General features: G+C 53.2%; 1 protein-coding gene across 1 annotated transcript; it reads right to left on the bottom strand.

Moving 5' to 3' along the window:
- Nucleotides 1-6,088: 6,088 nt before the first annotated feature.
- Nucleotides 6,089-12,583, bottom strand: IRX5 (iroquois homeobox 5). Its single transcript, XM_060253848.1, is given in 9 exon segments — nt 6,089-6,203; nt 6,979-7,033; nt 8,232-8,294; nt 8,297-8,378; nt 8,381-8,588; nt 8,590-8,795; nt 8,797-9,008; nt 9,679-10,084; nt 12,097-12,583. Coding segments are annotated over 9 exon segments (1,596 nt in total). The 5' UTR covers nt 12,346-12,583.
- Between the last annotated feature and the right edge of the window lie 3,856 nt (nt 12,584-16,439).

Here is a 16,439-nt window from a genome sequence, read left to right as displayed (position 1 = left end):
AAACCCCGAAAAAGCGGAGGCTGGTTCCTCCCCCGCCCGGTGCTCAGAAGCCTCTGACCTCTCTCTGAACTGCCTCTTTCTTTCCCCTTTTTTTTCTTTGTCAACCTCCAGCCGCAACTGAACCGGTTTCCCGGGGCTTTTGCGGAGCGGGCGAGGTGGGTGGATCGGCGTCTTCTCCCTTTTCCCGAAGAGCCAGATCCACCAGATAAATAAAAAGTCGGGGTAGGAATGAAGGCGAGAGACTCGCCGGGGAAGCGGTTCGAGACAGAAGCCTACGCGGTGTAAAAGAAACTTATTTTTTATATTCTTTAAAAAAAAAAAATCAAAGCGGCGGCTCATTCTCCGCCAGTTCGAGGAAGCTTTTAAAAAGCGATTTATCTCCCTCTCCCTCCCCTCCTCTCGGGTCACCTCTCTCTCCTTCGATTGGCGCATCTTTGATTCGGATTGCCTTGCGCAGATTTACACGGGAGCCTACAGTCCCCCCGCCCTTCCTATCTTAAATGACAAACCCTCTACTCACCCCCCCCCCCAAAAAAAAATCTATACACACGCCGCCCAGCCACTTCAGCCGCAATACTTCTCTCAAGAAAGGGGACGGCGAGATTCTCAGGTGTGATTGTTACTCAACACGACGAGGGAGTTACTTTCCCCTAAAGGGGCCGCGCAGTCTGATCAGAAAAAAAAACAAAACAGGTTTGCTTGGAAGCAAATCGTGTGGTTTTCGGAGGGCGGGGAATCCCTTCGGCATGCAAGCTAGGATCGAGGCCTTCGAAACGATCTCTTCTGATAAGCTTCCTCGAAAGGAAATCTGGCAGAACGAAAGTTCTCCGGATCTCATTCCAAGTCAAGTACCGCGATCTGAGGGATTTCTACCAAGCAGAACAAAGTAGGAGTCAAGTCTCACGTTGAAAACCAACTTTGTTGGTCTTAAAGGTGAACTTGACTCCTACCTTGTTCTACTGCTTCGGACCAACATGGCTGCCCGCTTGGATTTCTACCTAGTTCCTGACGGGCACTGCATTTTCTCACAAGCAAGCCCGTTGATTTCACGCTCCTTTACTTCCTCCTACCTGTCTGTTTTTTACACCGCCTGGCACTTCGGGCCTAAATTTACTCTCCCCCCCCCCCCACCCGCTCCTTCCCATTTTAAACCTCTCGGGCTGTGAATTCGGATTCGGCCCTCCTTTTGGCCTGAAAACGCCACACCGAGCCGCGCAAAACGGTCAAGATCCAACCGACCCCTGCGCCCAACTTCCTCTCCCAACCTCAGACCAGGGCTCCTTTCACACCCACGCGAGAAAGCACTTATAAGCCATTTTTAAATGCACTTTACCACTGGATTTTCCTGTGTGAATTGGCCAGATCCAGTCGAAAAGTGCATTAAAAGTGGTTTGGAAGTGTATCATTTTGTGCGCGTGTGATCGCAACCCGGAAGGACGGAGCCTGTTTTCAAAACAATCTCCTTGCACACACCATGAAGGAAAAGGAAAGGAAAAGGTCCCCTGTGCAAGCACAAGTCGGTTTCGACTCTGAGGTGACGTTGCTCTCACGGCAGACTTTTCACGTGGTGGGTTGCCATTGCCTTCCCCAGTCATCTACGCTTTCCCCCAGCAAGCTGGGGACTCATTTGACCGACCTCGGAAGGGTGGAAGGCGGAGTCAACCTCGAGCCGACTACTTGAAAACCAGCTTCCGCCGGGGATCGAACTCAGGTCGTGAGCAGAGCTTAGGACTGCAGCCCCGCAGCTTTAACACTCTGCGCCACGGGGCTCTTTTACCACGCATGAAACCGGTTTCTAAAGACCAGCGCGAAGCTCCTATCTCCGGCGGAGGAGTTTCCGATCCACCTGTATAACTTCTGGCTAATGGATTCCTCCCTTGTGGGCTGAGGGCTGGCTTTTAGGAAGGGGTGGGGGGGAGGAAGGAGGAGGGAGGGGAGACTGAGCCATCTGCCCGATGAAGATCAAGAGCTCCCAAGCCCCTAGAGAACGTTTAATTAGTCAATATATCACGCCTTATAGATACAGTTGCCGACGGGTTTTTTTTTTTTCTCCCAGAAATCTTCCAGACACTCCTCGGAAAAAGAGGGGAAGGGAGGTGAAATTGACACAGCCCCCTTCCCCCTAGAAGCCTCCCTTTCGGAAATTGACTAAAAAATGAAACGCGCTTCCCCTCGACCCCCCCCCCCCCCCCCCCAATATTTATAACTGCTTATCACTCTAATCCGGAGCCCAGGGAATCTTGGACTGCGATCACACGTGCTAAACGATGCACTTCCAATCCACTTTCAATACGCTTTCCAGCTGGATTTTTACCCTGCGAACTGGCCAGATCCAAAGTGCGCTGAAAGCAGACTGAAACTGCATTGTTTAGCACATGTGATGGCGAATTTTGAGAGCTGTCTAGGGAGCCAACCAAACTTCTTTTAAGATCGACTTGAAAACCCGGGTGGTGGTGGTGGGGGGGTCGCCATCGGTTTGGAACCGGTCCCTTCTCTTGAATGGAGCTGTTAAACTTCAAAAACAAACAACAACAACAACAAAACCCCGTTTATTTTGTTGAGAAGGCAACCTTGAAGCCCAAATGAATTATTCCTAAATTCTGTCATCGGGGAAGAAAATGCTATTGACCTGTAAAGCTTTGACGACGAGTTTAAGTGTGCTTTTAGCACACGAAGGCTTACGTTCTGAAGAACACTTTTTCGCTTCTTAAAGGTGAAACTGCTTTGTTAAGACGCTCCAGGTTTCGCTTCTAGTCCATGTTGTTCTCACAACGACCCTCTGGGGTAGGTTGGGATGAAAGAAGTATGGTCACCCGGCTAGGACTCCTCGGCTGTGATTATACACACTCAATAATGCACTTTCCAATTGGATTGTACAGCGTGAACTGAACAAATCCAGTCGGAAAGTGGGTTGAAAGTGTTTGATCGCAGCCCCTGGTTCTCTTTCTACACCAGGCAGATCCATAGATTTAGAAAAAAGAAAAAAAACGTATCCGTTTGTTCACAGAAAGTATTCCGACAAGTAGTTCTGGAAATAGTCCCGGTTCTCCTTTAGAAGGTTGGACAGCGAAGCATTCTCTTTGAAGTTTGTTTGTTTACATTTTGCATTTATAGTCCGCTTTTCTCGCTGAGACCGGAGGAGACGCGATGGCTCTAGCTTTCCGGTTCCAACCAGAGAGGTTGAATACCATTAAATATATATATATATATATATATATATTTATATATCGGATATATATAATTATATATATCGGACTCTTTTTGTCTTGACGATAACTTTATACGTTTGCGAGAGCGTGAGGCTTGCCTGCCGGCGCAGCGTCGGTCCACCCTGACCTGACAATTTCTGTTCGGAGAGAAAAGTGCGGGTTTTCGTTTGTTGGTTTGCCTACAATTACGTAATTCTAGTGAAACAGAACCAGGCGAACGGCTCTCGAAAGCCGCACCAAGAAGGGAACGGCTTAATTCCTTTCGGAATCGGGACTTCCAAAATGAAAAGCCTACGGGGGGGGGGGGAAGCGGCTGATGGATTTATTGAATTTATTGAATATAACCCTTATTATAGACGCTGGCCACTTACTTAATTTTTGAGTTATTGTTTCGAAGGGTTTTTGTTTTGTTTTGTTTTCCTTTTAATTATTTCGACTTCTTTCCGAGTTTCAGAGTCAGCGATTGTTATTCTCCCCCCCCCCCCCCCTTTTAAAAAGATGCACTTTTAATTAAAAATGAGCTAGCGATGCAGATATCCGTAATTAAATGAAAGCGCACTCTCTTTCTCCTTTGGGACGCTGGACCTTCTGTTTATACATAACGCAGGCCTGCCCTATGAATGGGAAGATTGGACAGCCATTTTTAACAGGCCAATAGATTTCTTTGAACCGGACTGGGGTTAACTCGCCATTGGCTGGGAAGACGCCGTCTAACTTTCTCTCCCTTTTAATGACAGAAGTCACTTAAACGGATTTGTTGGTGGGGGTGGAGCTCTAGTTGACCGCCCCCCTCCCCCAGACAAACTGTGTGGACAAATAATTTGATCGGGTATATAACTGGAGTTTTCCTTTCCAAATCTTTTTTTTTTTTTGAACATTTGGGGAAAATATAAAACAGATAATTTATTCCCCCCGGGCCTGTTTGAATTCTTTGCTCTTTCAGCAACGTTTGACTTGCAAAAACGCCCCTGAGTACAGACTAATCTTTCGGGCAAATCGCCTCCCACCCGCTGAGGGCAAAGAGCCCGTGAAATACGAATGGGCGTGAGGAAATTAATTAACAGTTAATTATAAGTCGAAATTTTGGAGGCACCGCAAAACGTGGAACTCGCTCATCAAAATGCAGATATCGGGTTGGTTGATTTGTTTGTTTAAAAAAGATTTTCTTTCCAGTATCGCGATTAAACCGATATCATTGATAAGTTGCTTGAAGCAGACATCTAGGCAAAATCGAATACAAATCTAACATAAATATTTGTTTTAGATTATTTACGGGTTGTTTTTTTAAAAAAAAAAAACAAAAAAAAGACGTGGGAATTGGAGGTTGCAAAAAACGCTGTAAGGCATGGAAAGCGATGGGATTCTGTTCTTAGCAATGGGTTTACTCCCGAGTAAACGTGTTGGAGCCCACTGTCTCAAGCAGGGGTTCTTCTGAAAGTCAACCTCTCGAATTAACCTTCCAAGAAATATCTCTCTGTATATCTATATCTTTATATGCGTCCAAACAGTTTTTAAAATGTTCCGAATAAGAAGGAGAGAAGACACAGAAATGTTATTTATTTTTGCCTGGTTTCGGGGCTTTTAAGGACAAAATGCCCTTAACACCCCACATTGCCTTTTATCGGAGTGGATTCTTTGACCCCATTTCTGAAAGGACTAAAACAAACAAACAAACAAGCTTCGAGTCCAGAAACAAGCCGTCCACCGAACACATTAAATCCCCTCCGCTCCAAATGATTCCGCTCATCTGAAATCCATCTTTCTTTGTCCGCCCGGTGTGTCTGTTTGTCTCTGTGGTCCCCCCCCCCCCCTTCCAACCCGACCAGTCGATTCGGAAAAGGGAATTTATTGGACTTTCTTTTCTCCCCCCCCCCCACTTCTCTTTCTCTCTTGAAAGAAAAAGGGAGAGACAGAAGGACAGAGAGAAAGAAGGAAAATCTGCAAAACTTCTAAAGGGGGGGGGGGTGGAGTGAGAGAGAGCGCCAGAGAAAAGAGAGAGCGACGCGTTTGAAATTCGGTACAAGCCTGACATCTACCTGTGAATTTGGGAACATTCCAGGAACGACCCTCCACCCCACCCCCCTCCGTTTGGATACGCCGATCTCCCCATAGACAAGAGAGCTCCTCTCCCCCCACCTCCCCCTTCAGTTGTTCCTGCACTGCACAACCGCCTATAGGGGCGACCGATTGAACCACAACGCAAACTTGGGTGTGGGAAGAACTCTGGGTGTGGGAAGAACTTTGTTCTTTCCCGCATGCCGCCCACCTTTCCAAAACGGGGTGAAGGATAGAAACACATCTATATCTCTGCGCGTAAAAGACAGAGAGCGCGCGACGCAACAGGGAACTTGGAACTCTCCGAATTCTCCCGCGGATTCTCCTAGCCAGCGTTCCCTCTAAGCTGAATTGACCTGAGCGAGCTCACAGATTTTTTTTTCTTAGCCTTCTCCAGCTCACACCTTTCTGTCCTAGCTCAGGAAAATGGACCCCAAAGCACAACCATTGACGCAGTAGCGCACCGCTTGAAGGCCGGGAGGTAGCCCACCGCTTTTAATGCCAGGCGCTCGCCACTTTTTAATGCCAGTCGCTCACCCAGTAGAATTTTTTGCTCCCGACACTCCGCAGCTTAGAGGGAACCTTGCTGCCCTAATATGCATCCCCCTATTCTTCCTCCTCCAAGAGGACGCCGCAGACGTCTGCGCGCGTAATAAGAGAGAAATATGGCATAAAATCGAACTCATTAGGAAAGTTCACAAGCCGGCTGATTTGCATAACCCCCGACACTGATTGGAAGTAATTAGGTTAGGGAGACGGCGCTCGTTGGCCATCTTGGGCCTTCATTGCATCTCTACCTCTGTCGCCCCCCCCGCCCCGCCCCGTTACACCGCCAAGTCTTCAGCTCGCTTTCCTGCGTCTCCGTTCGTCCCTTGTAAACTCAAGACTAAAAGACCTTTCATCCTGGTTTCACTCTGTCCCCAAAACTGACGTTCTGCGCTGGAATCAGAGAATCGGAACCACCAACTCTATGACTCTCTATAGGGGCGCTTTCACACATGCTGAAAAAAAAATGCAGTTTCAGTCCACGGAAGCGACAGCCTGCAGGTGGATTTTGCCCTGCCACAAATCCGCTAGCAAAGCGCATTGAAAATGGATGGAAAGTCTGTTATCTTGTGTGGGGGAGAAAGTGCCGTACGATTCTCTGATTTTTAGCGTAGAACGTCAGCTTCTCGTCATCCACATTAAGATGAGAAGTCTAGCGCGAAACTGGTCTGTGCTTAAACCGTGGCTGGCCACCGTGGCCAAGGAGTCGAGGATGCTTTCTGTTGCATCTAGCCCGGGGCTTTCTCTTAAGGGAGATGGCTAATTTCCAAAACCATAGCAGAAGGTCGTTCCAAGACTCACCCCACCCCCCCACCCCCTTTTAAAAAGAAAGAGAAGAAAACGCTGGAGGTGCGGGGATCCAGCCGAAGACCTTCTGCGCCAAATCGAGTCACCCCACCCACCCCCAGCCTCGGTAGGAATAATTTGCAAATTGTATTTGTTTTACAATGATGGATCCATGGGGATTGGGGAGGGGGGGGTGTCTACCCAGGCCTGCTCTCTCTCTCTCTCTCTCACACACACACACACACACACAAACCTTCAAGTTGGAAGTCAACATTTGGCGGTATTCTTCCCCTGGCCAATCACATAACACACCTCGGTTCACACCGATCACCAGAGCTAGAAGTTTTCCGAGATATAGGGGCCCCTCCACACACACACACACCTTCCCAGATCTTTAGAAAAAGTGTCCTGATTCTCTCGGATTATTTTAGCTTCCTCTTGAGAAAAAAAAAGGGGGGGGGGAAAGAGGAGGAAAGGGGTGTGTTTAACAAAAAAAATTGCTGTCATGGGGCGTTTTAATCGATTGTGCCGTGGCAAAAGAAATAAATAGATAAATAATAAAGCTATCTGCTTTGATCAACGTGGATCGGGGACCAAAGCCCTCCCACCCACTCCCCCGGGAACCCCCATCGATACTTTGAAAACGGTTTGATACCCCTCCTCCTCACACACACCCCCCTTTAGGAAAAAAAATAACCTTTCACGTCGGGAATAACGCTACCGCTCATGATTCAATAGGCATAAAAATTTAATTTAAACTCGTATATAGATATTTATATATTTATATATTTATAATTCTTTTTTTAAAACTATGAAACAATTTTTTTTCGGGGTGGGGGTAGGGGTGGGGTGGGGAGGGAAAGACACAGAAACGTATATATATATATATATATTTTAACAACCCAACATGAATGGCTGTACAGGCGGTTGGTTTCCATAATTTACTTCCAAAGATATTGTGTTGCCGATTTAAATACAAAAAAGAGAGAGAGAGAGCTACATTTAAATATACAAGAGAAGGTTTCGTACAAATCGTTTCCTCCTTTTTTTTTCTTTTCTTTTTTAAAACTTTCCTCTCTCCCCCTTCCCAAACATTGTGGTTAAGACACTCCCTCCCCCCCCCCTTCCTAAGAGGTGTTATTCACTCCTCAACAAAAAAAACAAATCACAGCGCAATTCTATGCGGAGTCACTCCGGTTTAAACCCACGGAGTAGCATTTCTTTAGACCCGAGCCGGCACCGCATAGGATGGCTCTCGCAGTGCGATCCCATCCCAAGTTACTCCCTCTGGAACCCACGGAGATCGAATCCATTTAAGACCGGAGCATCCGTGCATAGGATTGCGCCGGGAGTCTATTGTCTTCATTCTTTCTGAGCAGCGCTTTAAAAAAAAAAAATATATCACCAAAAAAACAACCGTCCCAAAAAAAAAAAAAACCCAAGAGCCAATCGGTCTGCGAATAAATTAAAAAAAAAATCAGAAAAGGAGGAAAGAAAGGGATTAAAAAAAAAATCAGAAAAAAATAAAGTCACCGGTTGGAGTCCCGCGGAGGCTGGCGGAGGAGAAGACAACTGCATGTGTGTGTGTGTCTGTGTGTGTGTGTGCGCGTGTGTGTTAAATATGGGAGGACGTACCTTTCTTCAGCTCGTAAGGCGAGTCCTTACACAGCTCGAGCTGCGGCTGGTTCCGGAGGAGTTGGTCTCTTTGGCCAAGGCTTCCGCGCGGCTCAAAAGCGTCTGGTTTAATCCGTTCAAGTGGGGGCTCCCACGCCCGCCCCCCCGCCGCCGGCGCTGTGGAGGGGTCCGAAAGAGCCGTAGTTCGTATAACCCGGGTAAAAAGGGCTGGTGTAGTAGAGGGGCCGGGAGAGGACGGCGGCGCCGTTGGGGAAAGGGCAGGGCGCCGCCGACGGCGACCTCGACGGCGGGGACTGCGCCGCGCCGGCCCCGCTCAGGCCCGGCGGAGCTTGCAGGGCCGCCTCGCTCCCGTGGCCGCCCGCCGCCCTCCTTGGCTTTGTCCGCTGAGGTGGCGATCTCCGCCAGCGACCAGAGTTTCGGTTTGGAGAGCGCCGCCGCCTGGGGAGGCGGCTGCTGTTGCTGCTGGGGCGAGTGGATGACCGACGTGCCGTGGCTGGAGGGCAGGAGGGGGTGCTGCAGCTCGGTCGAGGGGGGCCGGTACTGGAGGGACAAGCGGGTGGGGCGCCGGAGGGTCCTCTCCTCCGCTTTGCAGCTGCGGGTGGGCTTGCAGCAAGAGCCGGCCGGGGAGGCAGTGAGCCAGAGGCGGCGAGCAGCCGGGCAGCGGTGTGCCTTTCGACGGCGGAGCTTCGTCCGACGCTTCTTTGCAATCCGAGTCACTCAGCGGGCCGTCGGGGTCTTTGCTGGGCGCCGGTCCCTTCTGCTCCAAGCCTCCTACACCTGCGGGGGAGGGTGGGGGGAGAAATCCACATAAGAACCGTCGGGCCTTGCTTACCTCCAGTCCTCAGCCCCACACACACGCAGCACCACCACCACCCCCACTCCCAGCAAGGTTCCCTCTAAGCTGTGGTGTCCTGCGAGCAGAAATTCTACTTGCTGAGCTCCTGCATCGATGAGTCGGGTCTGGGGCCATTTTCTCCTGAGCGCAGGCAAAAACGGGCGAGCCGGGGGCTAACCCCCCCCTCCCCAGCCAGCTAGCTCACCCTAACTCAGCTTCGAGGGAACGCTGACCCCTAGCCCTTTCCGGTTTCTCCAGGGCGACCACCCCTTCCCCGCTTCTCCCGAACGCAGCCTCCTCTTTCTCCCAGAACCAGCGGCCACGGTCCCCCCACCCCACCCCGACAGCTGCAAAGTCCCCCAAGCCGCAGGGCGGGCCTAGACTGTCTGATACCCCAGGCGAGGCTAATTTCTGGCACGCACCCCCTGCACTGATAGCATTACCCAATCACACCGGGGTACCCGATGTAGTGCCTAGAAGGCCCCAGGCCATCGCCTAGTTTGCCTCGTGGCAGGGCCCGCCCTGCTTGGGCCCCAGGGCCAAAGGAGGGCCTCCCATCCCCGACGGCTCCCCGTCCCCTCCTCTCCCTGCCCGCCTCCCCTTCCTTCCCACCTGTCTCCGGGGTCTCCTGGTCGCCCTTCTCCTCCAGCTTCTGGGGGTCCTCCTCGTCGTTCTTCTCCAGGTCGATGTTCTCCTCCTCTTCCTCGTCCTCGCTCCGGTTGCGGGGCGTCCAGGTCATCTTGTTCTCCTTCTTGAGGCGGCGTCGGGCGTTGGCGAACCAGGTGGAGACCTGCGTGAGGGTCATCTTGGTGATGATGGCCAGCATGATCTTCTCGCCTTTGGTGGGGTAGGGGTTCTTGCGGTGCTCGTTGAGCCAGGCCTTGAGGGTGGCGGTGGCGTCGCGGGTGGCGTTCTTGCGGTACGCCGGGTCGCGCTAGGGGTAGGAGCCCAGGGGGGCCGCGTAAGGGTGGTAGCCCAAGGAGCCAGCCATGCCGGGCGTGTGGTCGTAGGGCGAGCTCTGGAGGGAGGAGGAGGGAGGGGGGGTGGGGGGAACGAGAAGCCCAAGGGGGCCGAGGTGAGAAAGCGCCTCCCCGGGAACAAGTCTCCGAACCGAGACGAGGCTGCGATCAGACGCCTTCAATGAGGCACTTTCGATCTACTTCCCGCGCACTTTTGCGACTGGGTTTTCCGACTGGGCGAACCGGCAAGGTCCAGTGGGAAAGTGCATTGGTTTGTGTGTGTGATCGCAGCCAGAGTTTCTTAGCAAGAAGCCATCCAGAACGGGCGACACAAATCCTTATTTCGCCAACCATTTTAAGAGCGTCGCGCCGCCCCCCCTCGCCCTTCTTATGCAACTCGGGCCTAGCAGGGCGCACGCTCCCAGACCTCTGGGCCAGTCTCCCGCAAACTCTGGCAACCCGTCTGGACGCGGCCAGAAAGAGGACCCCGCGGATTGTCCGCCAGACACCCTCGGCTCCCCGCCCCCCCCCCTTTCCACCCTCTTAGCTCGCCAACCCTTTCCATCTCTGCCCTATTATCCGGCGGTAAATGGGAACAAATTACACCCCCCCCTCCGGTCCTTTCCCCTCCGATTCAAACGTTTGGCACGCAGGGACAGGGCTTTCCCGGAAGGTAACAAGCCGACGGCTTGGCGCTACGCTATGACCCCTCAGGAACGCACGCATGGACACATTTATCCCCCCCCCCCTTTAAAAAAAAACCCTAGCAAAAAAAGCGACAAGTCCAGATCTGCAGATCCGGGATTCGAACCCGTTTCGCCTTTGACCCGCGTCTCTCCCAGAGGCCTCAAATCGGCCTCTTGCGCCCGAGTTTCTTCTCCTCCAAGGGCGACTGGATTTTTCACCCAGGTCAGGGGGAGAAGGAAAAAAAAAACCCACATGGTTTTGCTTGCTGCAGAGTCCCACACTTAACGTCACTTTCCCCTCTTTTATCCGGGAGACGAACCTGTTTCTTTGGCCAGCGGTGTGGAAAGACAGAGGTTTCCAGTGCGTTCCGGGGCGACGGTGTAGTTATTTTCTTTTCCAGTAAAGAAAAGCGGGATGGAAAACTCTCCAACCGCCCCTCTGCAGCCGGGCATAAATATCGTTGGAGTGTCTCTAAACGGCTGGCTGAGCCGGGATTATGGGTTTTGCCATATTGTTGCGGACGGCTAATTAAAGACGAGAGAATCGGCTCCTTCTGCAGCCGTGCTCTTCTGCGGCACCCAAACGGGGGAGCATCTAAACTACTTGACTCGAATTTAAAACAATTGGGGGAGAGACCGTGTGTGTGTGTGTGGGGGGGAGTTGGCATTCACTAATATTTTAATACTGCAAAATTAAAAGACGGTTGCCCTGCGGAAAGGGCACGCGGGCCCATCTCTGGGAATCGCCCTCTTTAAATAATAATAATAAAAATAATAAAAGACTCCAGCGGTGCCCCTCTTTCCCCCCACGTTGGAAACCCTGAAGAACTCAAGGACTTCCGAGTCGGCTCGCCTAAGATCGGCTTCCGCTGGGCTACAAGCGTCGCGCCGGGAGCGCCTTGCTTCCGAGAAAACGCAGGGGGCACGGCCGGGCTCGTCCTCTCGCGCGCCCTTACCCGGGAGTAAATGCCCTGCAAAATGCAAAAAGTTCCCTTGGAAATCAACGCATCCGGGATTGCACTAAAACTTATGGGTATTTGGAAAGGTTCTTCTCGGCTTCGTCTGCAGCCTATTCTCGTGGAAGCGCCAGCGGCGCGTAAAAAAGGCCCTTCTTCGGTTTCCGAGGACGGAGCGACCCTTGAAGGGGCTCTCTCTGTCCCCGGACTGGACCGCCTCGCCCCTGCCCGGTGCCTCCGGCCGCTAGCAACCCGGACTGGTTCGAATTCCGGCCCCTTCTCTCCTAACCTTCGCGCCAGCCTTCCAGAAGCTCTTCGCGCCTCCCGGCTCCATTCCAACCGATCCACACACACACCCCTCCGCGTCTCTTCGAAGTGGGGTCGCGACCCTCACCCCTCACCCCCCCCCCCCAAGCCACTCTTACTTACCACGTAAGAGGAGAAAGCCGCCGCGGCCGCCGCGGCCGGATCCGCGCCGTACTGGAGGTGGGAGTTGTAGCCGGGCGAAGGCGAGCTGAAGGCGGTGGAGCCGGCGTAAGGGGAGAAAGCCGAACCCGAAGACGAGCGGCCCAGCTCATCGGTCCTGGGGCCCGAGATGACGCTGGTGCTGTACGCCGGGCACGAGTAGAGAGCCAAAGACGCCGACGGCTGGTATAAGTAGCCCTGAGGATACGACATGGCCGAGAGCAGGCATGCAGCCGTCAGCCAGCCAGCGCGCACCACCAACAGCAGCCGCGGCACGATCCGCCGCCCGGTCGCCTCTCCCCGTCGCCTCTGGTCGGAGCAGGGCGCCTCTGCGAAGCCGGGGCCGGCGGGAGGGAGGGCGGGGAGAGCCCCTGGGCTAGACGCGCGCCCCTCTTCGCCGCCTCCCCAGCGCAGCCGATCTAGCTGGGCGCTCTAGCGAGCGGTGCCTTTTCCCCCCCTCCTCCTCCTCCTCCTCCTCTTCCTCCTCCTCCTTCTGCTCTCTCCCTTCCTCCTCCTCCTCCTCGCTCCCTCCTTCTTTTGGACGGAGAAAGGCGCGCTCTCGCTGGCTCTCTCTCGCCGCCCCCCCCCTTCCCTCTCCGAAGGTCCGGCCAAGATGCGAAGTTGCAAATCGAGGTTTCTGACGCCTGCGAAGCGGCGCGGGCGAAGCTCCACCTTTCGCGGGTGTCGGCGGAGGGAGGGCAGGAGGGAGGGGGGGAAGAGGGGTGAGAGAGAGAGAGAGAGAGAGAGAGAGAGAGAGGTTGGCTCGCTCCTGCTGCGTTTGCCACGGCTTAGCAGCCAGCTAAAGCGCGCGCTCTGGCTCTCTCTCTCTCTCTCTCTCTCTCTGGCTCTCTCGGAGACTCAACTGCGCCGGCTTCTGGTTGGCGCCCGGCACCCGAGAGCTGTTTAGCGAAGATCACCTCCAACTTTCTTCATTTGCTAAATACACCATCAGCGCAATTTCCCTTTTGATTATGGCACGCGGGGCCGCAGCGCTCTCTGGCAGGCTGGCGGCTGCGCGCACCGGGAAAGGCCGAGGCGGTCGCTTGATGAAATAACATTTCATAATAAGATTTACTAGCCATTAAGGGAAGGAGGGAAGGAGGGAGAGGAAAGGAAGGAAGGAAGGGGACAAAAGAAACCCGGCCTTTCTCAGTAAACGATCCCACTCGTGGCAATTTTTTAAAGGGGCGGGGGGGGGGGACTTTTCCTCTAAGGAGAGGGGTGCTAAACCCCAGTTGCCTGGCGATCGACAGGCGGTCTTGCAAAGACGGGGTCTCTCGGGCGGCAACAGTGCCGGAGGCTGAAATTCGCTTTCTCGAAGAGCAATTTTGAGCGGTTTCCCCCCCACCCCCATTGGCATTCCGCTTGACTTTTCAGTTACTCCGTTGCGCTCCGCGGAACCTGCCAGCCGGTGAAGGCGAGCGCCGTCCGCAAACCGCTTAAGCCGGCGCTCTTCACCCCCCCCCCTTTCTAAATTAGGCGGGTGGGAAATGTGCCAGGGGAGCGGAGTGTGTTTGCGGGTGGGTGTGGATCGAGCCGTTCGCTTCGGATCCATCCTGCCGGGAACCCTTCCGTCCCCCGAAGTGCAAGGACTGGCAGCGCGGCTTAAGAGGCTCGGGGATCGCGGCTTCGGGGGACTCGGGTTGTGTTTCCTTGTGGCTTGCGGAAACCGGCGTGCGTTTGTTGCGTAAGCGCCGGGTTTGGTCTTGGCGTGGGAAAGTCAGACTGGAATCTTAGTTCCGTTTGCGAGCTTTTGCTTTCAAGCCTTAATAACCTACCTCACCGGGTTGTTGTGAAGGTAAGGTGAAATCGCGCGCGCTAGGTACCAGTCCCCGAGGGAACCGGGAGAACATCCATCCATCCATCCATCCATCCATCCATCCATCCATCCATCCATCCATCATCCATCCATCCATCCATCCATCCATCCATCCAACCAACCACCAACATTCGCTGAGATCTCACCCTCTCGTTATCAATCGTTTCTCTAGATCAGGGGTGGCCATGTGACTCTTCACACATAGTGTGTGGCTCCTGAAGCCCCCACCGCCCCACTGGCTGGAGAAAGCATTTGTCTCTTTAAATAACTTCAAGCCAAGCCAGCCAGTTGAAGTAAAAGTTGCTTTCTTTTCACCTTTCTCTCTCTCTCCTCTCCCACCTATTTGCCTCCTTCCTTCCTCCCTTCCTTTCTTCCCTCCTCCTCCTTCCCTCCCTACCTTTCTCCTTCCTCCTTCCCTCCCCTCCTTCCTCCCTCCCTCCCTCCCCTCCTTCCTCCCTCCCTCCCTCCCCTCCTCCCTCCCTCCCTCCCTCCCCTCCTTCTCCTCCCTCCCTCCCTCCCTCCTCCCTCCCTCCCCTCCTTTCTTCCTTGTTCCCTCTCTCCCTCCCTCCCTTCCTTGTTTTGCGGCTCTCAAACATCTGACGTTGGTGTCGGTGGCTCTCAGACATCTGACGTTTATTCTGTGTGGCTTTTGACGTTTACAAGTTTGGCCACCCCTCTAGATAAACCACGACAAGGTAGGTGACGTTCCACGGGAGGCAGCGGGACGACTCAGGCCTCGCGCGAACCGTGGTCCCAAACCGACTTGAGCCCATCAACCTGTTTCTTTAGCAGGTTGTTTCGGAAGGTCTACCGACACAGTTGCCTTTATCGCGGATTCTTTTCTCTCTCGCCCCGCCCCCCGCTCCCTACTAGGAGTAGCAAGCCCTCCCTCCTCGCCCCTCCCTCCTCGCCCCTCCCTCTCTACCTGTTGCTGTCCAGGCAAGAAGCAGCAGCCAATCTCTCCCTATCCCCCCACCGCTTGCTTCAAAACGACAACTGTATGGGGAGGTTTCTGCATTTTTAAAATCTTTTTTCCCCCATTGTCATCTGAGTCTTGCGTGAGTTGCGACCCTAGGAGGATTTCTTGCTCCCCGCCCCCCCCATTAGCCTTTTTGAAAGCTAGAAAAGACGGGGGCGGGTCGTGGGGGGGGGGCTAATGGATGGAAAGGGAAGGGCGTCAGAGGAGGCGGCGTGGGCTCCGGACCTAGAAGAATGCGACCAGGTATCCCCCCCCCCCATCGCGCCCCTTCCTCCCATCCCTCAATCCCACCCCCCACCCCTTTCATCGTCATCCGAGGCTAGGAGGGAAAGCCGATGGAAACCAGACGGACTGCGAGAGAAATCCCCGCGGATGGGAGCATGTGATCTTCCCGGGCTGGAGCAGAGACGTTTCCCAGCACGGAAACATCTTCGGGGGTTCCCTCGTTCGTCCCACCCTCGCAGCCCACCCCTTTGTGAGCAGAGCGGCTGATGGGTAAACTGCCTCCGGTTCACCCTTGGCTGGGGGGTTCTGTCTCTGTGTATGTGCGCGTGTGTGTCTCTCTGTCTCTCTCTCTCTCTCTCTGTCTCTCTCTCTCTCTCTCTGTCTCTCTCTCTGTGTCTCTCTGTCTCTGTCTGTCTGTCTGTCTCTGACTCTCTGTCTCTGTCTCTCTCTCCTTCTGTCTCTCTGTCTCTCTCTGTCTCTTTGTCTCTCGCTCCCTCTAGTCCCGCACCCGAGGTTTCGAGTCCCACGAACTAAAGAGACACACATTAAAGTTTCCCTTTAGGTGATTTTCAGCTTTCCTCCGGCCAGCCCCTCTTTTTCAGGCAGGCCACCTTTTTCAGGCAGGCTTCTTGTTGGAGAGAGATTTTGATGCAGAGGGCCAAGACGAGGGTGAATCCTCCCCAGCTGTTACCTGTTGCAGCCCGCTTGGGGGCTACTGCCCCCTTCTTTAGACCAGCGGGGGGAAAGTATGGGCGGTTGCTCAGGGAATGATCTGGGCGCCGGCTTGCCGATATTGAGAAAAGACCGGTTTCAAAGAGAGGATTCAAGGCAAGTTTCTCCAGACTCGCGTGGAGTCTTCCTTCCTTCCTTCCTTCCTTCCTTCCTTCCTTCCTTCCTTCCTTCCTTCTTCCTTCCTTCCTTCCTTCCTTCCTTCCTCTCTTTCTCTCTCCATTTCTCTTTCTCTCTTTTTTCTCTATTCCTCCCTCCTTTCTTTCTTTCTTTCTTTCTTTCTTTCTTTCTTTCTTTCTTTCTTTCTTTCTTTCTTTCTTTCTTTCTTTCTTTCTTTCTTTCTTTCTTTCTTTCTTTCTTTCTTTCTTTCTTTCTTCTTTCTTTCTCTCTCTCTCTCTCTCTCTCTCTCTTTCTCTCTCTCTCTTGCTCTCTCTTTCTTGCTCTCTCTTTCTTGCTCTCTCTCTCTCTCTCTTTCTCTCTCCCTCCCTCCCTCCCTTTCTCGGATGGGATCTTCGAACCTGACCTGGACTGACATAAAGCAAGTCCCGATCTCCC

This window comes from Heteronotia binoei, chromosome 14, assembly GCF_032191835.1.
Source record: "Heteronotia binoei isolate CCM8104 ecotype False Entrance Well chromosome 14, APGP_CSIRO_Hbin_v1, whole genome shotgun sequence".
Lineage (NCBI taxonomy): Eukaryota > Metazoa > Chordata > Lepidosauria > Squamata > Gekkonidae > Heteronotia > Heteronotia binoei.
Note: the sequence above shows the minus strand (reverse complement) of the source record. Positions and strands in the feature narration are given on the sequence as shown.